This window comes from Neophocaena asiaeorientalis, unplaced genomic scaffold (genome assembly GCF_003031525.2).
Source record: "Neophocaena asiaeorientalis asiaeorientalis breed wild unplaced genomic scaffold, Neophocaena_asiaeorientalis_V1.1 scaffold1418, whole genome shotgun sequence".
NCBI lineage: Eukaryota > Metazoa > Chordata > Mammalia > Artiodactyla > Phocoenidae > Neophocaena > Neophocaena asiaeorientalis.
This window is the reverse complement of record NW_020173227.1, coordinates 6490-15804: the sequence shown is the minus strand read 5'-3', so window position 1 is coordinate 15804 and position 9315 is coordinate 6490. Positions and strand designations below refer to the sequence as shown.

General features: G+C 56.1%; 3 protein-coding genes across 5 annotated transcripts in view; 1 reads left to right on the top strand and 2 right to left on the bottom strand.

The window, feature by feature from the left end:
• The window catches only part of PRICKLE3 (prickle planar cell polarity protein 3), a 9155-nt gene extending 8081 nt beyond the window's left edge, over positions 1-1074 (top strand). For all 3 annotated transcript variants that reach the window (XM_024745239.1, XM_024745238.1, XM_024745237.1), the window contains one exon: positions 242-1074. In XM_024745239.1, the coding sequence (XP_024601007.1) occupies positions 242-837 (596 nt within the window). In that variant the 3' untranslated portion in view covers positions 838-1074. The remainder of the gene's footprint in view (positions 1-241) is intronic.
• Positions 1075-1095: 21 nt separating this feature from the next.
• On the bottom strand, positions 1096-4036 carry PLP2 (proteolipid protein 2). Its single transcript, XM_024745240.1, has 5 exons — positions 3775-4036; positions 2551-2703; positions 2351-2446; positions 1731-1821; positions 1096-1531 (listed from the first exon to the last, which is right to left on the bottom strand). The coding sequence occupies exons 1-5, from the start codon at positions 3868-3870 to the stop codon at positions 1509-1511; spliced, it is 459 nt and encodes a 152-aa protein (XP_024601008.1). The 5' UTR covers positions 3871-4036; the 3' UTR covers positions 1096-1508.
• Positions 4037-7082: 3046 nt separating this feature from the next.
• MAGIX (MAGI family member, X-linked) overlaps positions 7083-9315 on the bottom strand; it is a 4035-nt gene continuing 1802 nt past the window's right edge. Inside the window, exons 4-8 of the mRNA XM_024745241.1 lie at positions 9299-9309; positions 8935-9017; positions 8624-8860; positions 8341-8512; positions 7083-7620 (exon numbers count right to left, since the gene is read on the bottom strand). Coding sequence (XP_024601009.1) covers positions 7316-7620; positions 8341-8512; positions 8624-8860; positions 8935-9017; positions 9299-9309 — 808 coding nt within the window. The 3' untranslated portion in view covers positions 7083-7315. The remainder of the gene's footprint in view (positions 7621-8340; positions 8513-8623; positions 8861-8934; positions 9018-9298; positions 9310-9315) is intronic.

The following is a 9315-nucleotide window of genomic DNA, read 5'->3' as shown; positions in this document are numbered from 1 at the left end:
GGCCACACCCCAGACACCAATCCATCTGGTCCTGTTCCTCCTGCTTTCAACCTTCCCTCCACCCAGAACCTGCCCCAGGCCTCACATTTCCCGGACTCCCCACCTCGCTGCCCCGCCCCATGCCTGCCTCCACTTTCCCAGTCCTGATGGGGGAGAGTGAAGGCCCTTTCCAACGGCCTCCCCTGGGCTGGGGTAGGGGTGGGGCGAGAGATACAGGGAGTCGCTCCATCTCTCTTTCCAGCTGCAGGCCCCGAGGAGCCTGCCCGCTTTCTGAGAGGGGCCCCTCACCGCCACTCCATGCCCGAGCTGGGGCTCCGCAGTGTCCCCGAACCACCCTCAGGGCCTCCCGGCCAGCCGGACCCGCGCCCAGAAGATGGTGCCTTTGGTCGCCAGAGCACCCCACGCGTCAGCTTCCGCGACCCTTTGGTGTCTGAGGGAGGCCCGCGGCGGTCCCTGAGTGTGCCCCCAGCCCAGCGCCGCAGGCCACGCAGCCCCCCGCCCAGGGGCCCCATACATCGCCGCCACCACCACCATCACCACCACCACCACCATCACCGCCGCCACTCTGGCAGACGTCGCCACCATCGATGTGACTTGGGATCAGGGTCGGACTCGGGATCTTGCTCCAGCTCGCCCTCCAGTCCCAGTTCCGAATCCTCAGAGGACGACGGCTTCTTCCTAGGGGAACGCATCCCACTGCCCCCACACCTGTGCAGGCCAATGCCTGCTCAGGACACTGCAACTGAGACCCCCAATTCCCCATCTCCACAGCTCCCCGGGAATTCTCGCCCAGGGATGCCTCGCCAGGCCAGAGACAAGAACTGCATCGTGGCTTGAAGGAGTGACAGTTCTGGAGGGCTGCATTCTCAAGTCAGTGTAGATGATGACCCAGCCCCCCAACTTAAGTCATAAATCCCTTGCCTTCCTCCCTCCTTCATCTGTTTGTATTACTGAAGTAATTTAATATTTGTTTTAAAACAGGCCTGGCTTCTTTACCTCCTTGCTCCAGCTGCTCCAGCTCCCCCCATTTTTCCCCCTCCTGATGCTTGAGATTTAGCTACATTTGATCAAAGGATTAATTTATTCACTATCATATGTTCTAATAATCTGCTTATTATTTATTTATTCCTCCACAGAACCCCTCTCCTCCCACACACACATGCACACTGAGAAGGTTATTAGGAGTGGGTTACAACCTGGGGCCTGGAGTCTGAAATCTGAGGCACCCTCTTCCGTCATTTTGTGGCTTAGGTGGGGGCATTGTCCAGGCAGAACTGGTGTCTCCGTCTGGATACTGCAGAAGGAAGGGGGAACCTAGGCACACCCATAAAGGTGGCCATACCCAGAGGAGTTGATTGGCAGCCTGGAAGACAAATTCTCGCGATAAAGGCACTTTTACCTCAGTAGGGGGCTGGGAGTTGACTGGGAGTGTTGTAGTAGGGGCGGGGAGGAGTTTTTTCGAAGGAGGTGTTATTTGCAGGTTGCTGAGAGAAATGAAGGGAGTTCACCTACACCGGGCCATCTGCAGGGTCTGCAAGAGGAAAAGAGAGAACGCATTGGCTGGATCCATATGTCCATTTTGCAGATAAGAATACTGAAGCTTATGGTACTTATTGGCACTAAAGCCTTAAGTATCAATAAGAGACAGAGTTGGCATTCATGCCCCTTGGGAGACCCATTTTCTTTTCACCCCCTTAGCAACACCCCCCCCAACACACCCACACACTTACCAGTAGGGGCTGCTGTATGTCTTTGCTGCCGCAAGGGGAAGGTAATGTAGGCATCATAGCCAAAGAGGCATGCCGCGATTAGGCCCAGCACCTGGGGATAGGGATGGGCGTGAGGTGGGAGTGGATTAGGCTAGTCAGCCTATTCGGCCTCCTTGTATCCACCACCTCCAGTGACTACCCCATGCAGGGATGGTAGCTAAAGCCCCAGGTTGGCAAGCCAGAGAGCCTCGGGGAAAGGCCAGAGACTGGACTCTACCCCACCCTCCCTCTTCCTACTACCTTTCAACACTGCAGCCACACAGTGGCCCCACATATAGGGGATGCCATTCATACTGTACATTGAGACAAAGCTCTAGCAGATGGTATAGTCTAGTGTATCGACAAAGGGGCCGCCTCTCTGTGCTTCCCACAAAAGTCCCTGTGTCGGACAAGGGATGGCCCTTTACAGCAAATGATTTGCGGAGGACAACCAGGGCCTGGGTCAGACTTTCCTGCAGGCCCTGAGGACAAGTGTGACCTACTGTGGGTCACACACTTTCTGGCAGAAGCGGAGGCAGAAATGACCCCAGGATCCTCAAACCCCTCTCTCTGTGCTTTGGAGCTGACTCCACAGCCTTTACCCCTGCAACGATTTTGGAGTGGTTTCCTCTCTCAACAAGCACAACAATGGAGGTGATCAGGTAGAGGATGACCGCTACGAGGGTCCGGAAGAAATCCTGTGAGGTGTAGGGAGAAGAGGGAAGTCAGTGTCCAGAATTACCCCCACAATCCCAACTTCCCGAGCCCCTCCCTAGCCTTGCCATCGTGGCCCCTTTCTCACACTCCAAGGCCAGTTGATGAACTGTATCTTGGTGTGCAGGTCACACATGTAGACGACAAAGAAGATAGCAGCAAAGATCATCTCTATCACCGACAGGAAGGAGTATCCTGATGTCGAGGCACCGAAGCAGATCAGAATCACCAGGCACAATATCTGGAAGGATATGTGAAAGGGGGCCTCGATCAACAACCAGGGCTGAGGGGACTGGTTTAAATTGGGGGCCGCAAACTCAGATGCATACCAGGACTGGGAAAATGACAAATAATAATAGCTAAACACCTATTGTGTGCGCACTGTGTTGCAAATGTTGTTCTAAGACCCGTACAAGTATTAATTCACTCAATCGTCACATCAACCTAATGAGCTGGGTACTATCATTAGTATCTTTATTTTACAGATGAGAAAAGTGAGGCACAGAGACATGAAGTGACTTATCCAGGATCACCCAGCTAATAAGGAGTAGATTTAGGTGCCTCAGTTTCCCCTCTTTTCCCTTCTAGGATGGCCTGCCGGGAGTGGTGCCTTCAGGTGTTTTTCTGTGAGCACTCGCGGCGCCGGCTTCAGGGCTCTGACGGGGCGGGATGTGCGGTTCTCCCAGCAACCTCTTTGGGAAACGGTGAGAGCGATACCAGAGGGGCAGGGCTCCATTAAAGGCGCCGCACCCCTTTTACAAGTGACTCAAAGGAGGCGCCCACTTTGAGAGGGACGGGAAACCGAGGCTCCCAAATAGCTGAGAATCTCCCACCCCACCACAGAGAGGCGAGGAAGAACTGGGGGAGGGCTGGTCACCCTACCCCGCGGGACTAGCGCGCGGGGGCCCCACCCCAACAGGTCCCGCCCCTGGGCGCTCTGCCAACCCTCCAGCCAGTGCCCAGGCCGCGCCACGCCCTGCCACGGGATGCACCCCAACACCCAGCCCCTGGGGACCCCTTCGATGAGTCCACCGATAAGTCTATGGGGTCTCTCTCCATGGGGCCCCCATATGCCCCTGTGGGCCTCTTGCCTGACCCCGTGAGCCAGCAGCTCCCGACCACCTTCTCCAAACTTCACTGACTCGCCCTGCGTGCGCCCCTGGTTTCGGGCCTGCGCCACCAACCCACGCACCCCTCGCTCCACTGCCAAGAGGCCCGGGCCACGCGCCTGCCTCCCCCGGAGCTGCCCCACTCCGCGTAGTCCAGCCACCCTACCCCGCCTTTGCCCACCCGCCAGTCCCAGGGCGCTCACAATCTCAGCAAACAGGAGAATTCCCTTTCGGGTGCGTGAGAAGTTGGTGCAGGCGGCCCAGCAGCCGGGGGCCGAGAGGCGCTCGGAATCCGCCATGGCGTGGACCGGAGTCCCGAGAGGCGCGGAGAATCTGCTCGCTTGCTCGTGGGTTCGAGGACGGTACACACCCAGCCGTCTTGCCCGCCGTCTGGCCGGGAAGGGGGCCCCGGGGCGAAGGAGGGAGTGAATCACCGCGCGGAGCAGAAGCGGGCGGGGCCGGAGCGGGCCGGGCCAGGTGGCCGCCGCCCCGGAAGCCCCCTTGCCCCTCCCGCCAAGGATTCTACCCGCCCGGCGCACAGCCCCCAGGGCGTCGCATCTACGGGGGCGCCAGGCTCTGAGGCTTGGCAGTTCTGCGAGCCATGTGTTGCACTGGAGAGACCCTTCACGCTTTTTGAATACCAATGCGCCTAGGGCTGCCTCAACTCAGAACTATGGGGATTTGGCTTTGGAAGGGAATGCCTCAGTTTCCTTAGCTGTAAAAACGGCCGAGGCCAGGGTTAAACTCAGGTATGTTTCCAGAATTCGGAATATCTTGGACTTTAGAAAGTTTTCTCAATACATATAAGGTATATTATTTAACACTCTCAGCGGGGTCTGAGACTGCCCCATTAAAAAACCAAACAAACAAACAAAAACACGTTAATATTTCCTCAAGGAATGGTGTGGACATTCACAGTAAGTGGGATAGGCCAGGACCAAAAATTTTTCCTGGTTAAGTCAGGTCAAGTTTTGTAACCAAATTGTGCCCAACTTGTGGGAAAACTGTTGGTTTCCAAAGCTTTTTGGATTTTGGAATTGTGGATAAAAGATCGTGGACCGTGGAATTAACCTCTTAGCAGTGATGGAATGAGACCTCGCCAGTGCACAGGCTGAGAGAGAACAAAGCCTGTTGAGCATCAAACTGCTCGGTAAATGAAGGGTGGACGTTATTAATAGTGTCAGGGCTCAGGGTCTGTTTCTCTGTTCTGCAATTCTAGAGGTCCTGGCCCCAAATGTTGGGCTTCCATTTCCTGGTTCTAAGTAGAGGGGCTGTCAGCCCAGTCTTAGATGAAGAATGGGGAAGGAGCACAGCTTTATTTATTGCCGTGAGCTTGGCAAGATGAGGGGAAGGCTGCTGGGTGCCAGACTGGGTGAAAAGGCTGATGACATTTGAAGAGTGTGTTATCCTGAGCGAGTAATTTCTCCTGACTCAGCCTCAAGTTCCACGTCTGAGACATGCACCTGGTCATGGAATCAGGATCTCCCCCAAGATGTGCTGAGGGGCACACTCTATCCAGAGTGAGTGTTGGTTTCATTCTCATCTCATCTGAGGAGAGGAGAGCCATGGCTGGAAGGCCAGGATGGTTCAACCCAAGGGCCTGCCTTGCTTCCCCCCCACCCCCGAACCTGGGGTCCCACAAAACTAAGGGGCTCCCCTCTTTCAGCCCAGGTTGCTGAAAGAGGGATTGGATAGTGGAAGGCATGAAGCATACCTTTCCCAAGGCTGAGTGTTTGCTTTCCAACTCTGTGAGGCCATGCCAGAGTTTCTAGAACAGAACAAACTCTGCTCTGTATCAGGGCCTTTGAACTTGCTGTTCTCACTGCTGTCAATGCCCTTCCCCCAGTTCTACAAACATCTAGCTTCTGGTCACTCAGGTCCCAGATCAAATATTATGTCTTCAAAGAGGCCAGCAGCCCACCATCATTACCTCCCCCACTGTAACCTTTTGCTATCTTCCTAACTCTCACTTGTCTCTGAAATTATCTTTTATTTATTCATCTTCTTGTGTCTTTTCTTTTCTGACATCTGTCTACCCCCCCCCCACTACCTCAGCTACACAAGGTTAGAAATCTTTATATTTCATTCCTCCAGCATCTCACCAGTGCCTATCACAGTGCAAGGTAGACAGTTGGGGCTCAATTAATACTTGTCAAATGCAGGTGAGATTAAGAGGACAGGCTTGGGAATCAGGCAATATTAAATATTGCCTCAATCCCCAACTTCCTCAAGCTATTTATACTCACTAGGCCTCATTTCTCTCCTCTGTGAAATGGTCACATCGGGATTGTTGAGTCGATGTGTAACTAGATGGAAACAGATAGTGCCAGTAAAGCCGATAGCCAGGATAAGACCAAGTAAATGGTGGCTGGCAGTACTATCGATATTATTAGTCTCCTGGGTGTGACTGTTTTTATAGGACTGGGGCTCTGGAGCCCTTTCCTGACTTCCCTAGAGCCACACTTCTACCAGGCTCTGAGTTAGGGTCAACTAGAAGCCCCAGTGCACTCCCCCACAGTGCCTACAGCGCTATCATTCAAGGGTTCACCTCTTTATACCCCAACTCCCAGCCTAGTTTTACAGTCCCTCTCTCCTCCCCAGCGCCACCTTGGACACTCACACTCGGGCCCTTTCCCTCCCTCACCTCCCCAGCCCCTCCCCATAGGGGGTAGAGTTGCCCATTCCCTCCAGACCACAGCTTCCTTCGTTGGGGGGATGGGACGAAGTGTTCAGGATGTGGTGACAGCGGAGGTGACTGGACATTTCTGGCCTCTGTCAGCGCCCGCACTGGGGCTACACCGGGGTCCAGCTGGCCATATAAGCCCTGGCTTTGGGGCTCTGTTCCCAGGACGGAGGAAACTCGGGCCTCTCCCAGGACCGGGAACGCCCAGCGTGTAGCGTGTGCACACAAGCCCAGCTGCGGTTCCTCACCATCTATGGAAGAGGGGGGCGCGGCCCAAGGGTTCTAAAAGCCTTTTTTAGCCCGGCCCGCTGACTCACACCTTCCTGGCTCCGCCCCGAAGGGAGCTTCGGGGCCCCAGCCAGTGCCGTGAGGGTGGCAGTCTACAGCCAGCCAAAGCTGGCAGACCAGGCTGGAAGTGAGAGACTGCAGGTTCTCGGCGAAGGAAGCCGCCCCGGTTCTAGCCTTGCTATCCAGCCCAGCTGAGGGTCTGGACGACTCCTGGCCGGGGTTGTGGGTACACTGGTGCACTCCCCGCCACAATAGGCCCACCTCTGCATTCCCCACGCCACGCGCAATAATTAACTTTGAGCCCTGCACACGTGCAAAACAGTGAAATGAATAAATGGGGAGAGAAGCAGGAGTTGGCGAAGGGGAACGGCGTGGGGCTATGCCGGCAGAAGCGAAGACCTCTCTAGAGGCATGAAAGAAACAGCAGGAAGTAAGCTTGCCAGTGGTTGCTAGAAGAGGCCCTCCTCACAACCAGGTCGACCCACCCGCTGCTTTACGGGTAGGACTCGGGAGCCCCACCCAGCCTAGAGCACCTGGCAAGTTAAGACCGGATCGAACCATTTTATTACCTCCCCCGCCCGAAGCAAGTTGCGCAGGGCTGGCCGGTCCGGGAGGGCCGTACCACTGACGCCTCGAGGGGAGCAAGGGCTGGTCGACTGCGAAGCAGGAGTGGGGAGAAGGCCAAGGAAGCTCTCCCCATGATGCTAGTGAGCGGCGGGCGGGGCACACCAGATCCAGGTTGGGCAGTACCAAGTGACCCGTCTGCTACACGCTCAGTGCCTCCGCCTTCCGGCTGCCATCTCCAGGGCTAGCTGCGCGGACCCCGGGACCCCTAGGGCTCGCGAGAGCCGTTCCTCGCTCGGCACCAGCCAGGGTCCAGGGGAATCCGGGGTGTGGTCGTTGGGGTCCTCTGTGCGGCCCTCAGGAGGAGGAACCGCGGGGTCGTCCGCCACTCCTGGGCTAGACTCCGGGCTGCCCCGGGTTTGGGGCGTCGTACGGGGTCGAGGGTGCTGAAGTGGGGAAGTGCTGGAGCTGCGAGACCTCGTCACCTCTGGTCCCCCAGGATCTGCACTGCGATCTGGGGATGGCAAGACTGCAGATTAGATTAGGCGATAGGGTGGGGAACGGAGATGGGGCCCCTTGGCTGAGGGTGGCCGGCAGACTCGAAGGGCTGCGGGAGACAGAGACCCCAGTACTTAGAGAAACCTCCGTCAATGAATGGACACGCCCTTCAGGAACCGGAGCCACTCCTCAAGACCCGACACCTCCTTTCCCTAGTCCCCTCCCTTCCTGGATGCAGAACACTCCCCTCAGGAATCAATTCCCACAACTCCCAAAGGAAGTCAAACCCCTCCCATACACGATCCCAGACTCTCTCCCTTGCTCATCCCACCTTCCTCAACTCCCAATCCTTTCCCTAATGGATCCCTCGTCTTTTGGGACCAGACCCCCTACCCTCTGGATCCCCATCCCATCCCCTCTCCACTGAGACCCACTCTGCTTTCCCATCTGAGGACCATGACCCTTCTTTCTGAACAACCACTTTTGCCCCAAACTCCTCTTTTCTCTTCCCTCACAGTACCTCAAAAGCCTCCCCTCTGAAATCCACCCTTATTCCTATCCTGGGACCCTGGTCTTCCCATCCCCACTTTTGAAAATATCATGACCCTCACAAACACCAAGCCCTGATCCTCCCCATTGTGACCACCAAACCCTTCTCACCCAGGTCCCCAGCCTCTCCACTCTGCGACCCTCTTCCTCTCACAGATCCCTGACCCTAATCCTCTGAGAAACCCACCATCTTCTTTCCAGGGCCCTCCCACCCCCTCAGGCTTGCCGGGGTGGGTCTCAGGAGGCCTGCTTAGCACAAGGCAGAGCCGGGGACCTCCTGTGCGAATCCGATCCATGACCTCAGCATGGGTGAGGCCCTGAGTTGACTCTCCATTGATGTGGAGCACGAGGTCGCCAGGCTGCAAGAGTGCAAGGCAAGGGGTGTTGTAGAAAGGTCAAAATGGAGAGCACATCGACAACAGGATAGGACAGGGCTGGCACCGTCAAATGGAGGGTGCTTTATGCTTCACCTGCAAGCGACCGCAGCGCTGTGCTGGCCCGTCCTTCAGCAGCCCGCGCACTGCCAGCGGAGCGTCCCCGTCTGCATCGCGGCCTCCACTTAATGTGAAGCCAAAGCCCACGGAACTGCGAACGAGTTCCACACAGAACTGACCAGAGGCCTGGGGCGGCTTCGAAGCACGACGTGCCTTACCCTCGGTCACTTGGGGTGGCGCGGTACGTGTACCCAAGGTCTCTGACCGACGATGCTGGAGTAAGGACACAAGTATACATACACTGCCGGTCTCGAGGCAGGTGGCCTCGAAGGAGGACAAGGTAGTACCTGGGGCCGGTGTTCCACGAAAGTGGCATGAGGAAGGCGACTGTCTGTGACCTCTATGTCTGCAGAATCCAGCACGCTAATGTCTGGGGGATGAAAAAGGCAGTCGGAAGGGTACTATAAAGAAACTATCTAGGACCAGCCTACTGAGTTAATATTTCTAGCCTCATCTCACCTCCTTGCCTCTAGGATGCAGAGACAGACATGCTCATCCATTTAACTAGGCTCCGCCCACACGAATAACTATCCTGATCCCGCCTTCTTAGCTAATAACCCTGGGACCAGCTATTTGAATAATCTAAAGACCTTCCTACCTCCCTCTAATAACACGCAGATCCCGCCCCTCATATTAAACCCTTAGACTTACCGTGCAGGGTGCTACTC

Bases quoted from the DNA above. Each gene is read 5' to 3' on its own strand.
- PLP2 (XM_024745240.1), bottom strand. From the start codon at position 3,870: ATGGCGGATTCCGAGCGCCTCTCGGCCCCCGGCTGCTGGGCCGCCTGC. The intron at 2,447-2,550 runs GTGAGAAAGGGG...TACACCTCACAG, and splicing joins TCATCAACTGGCCTTGGAGT to GATTTCTTCCGGACCCTCGT. The intron at 1,532-1,730 runs GTAAGTGTGTGG...TTCCTCTTGCAG, and splicing joins ACATACAGCAGCCCCTACTG to ACCCTGCAGATGGCCCGGTG.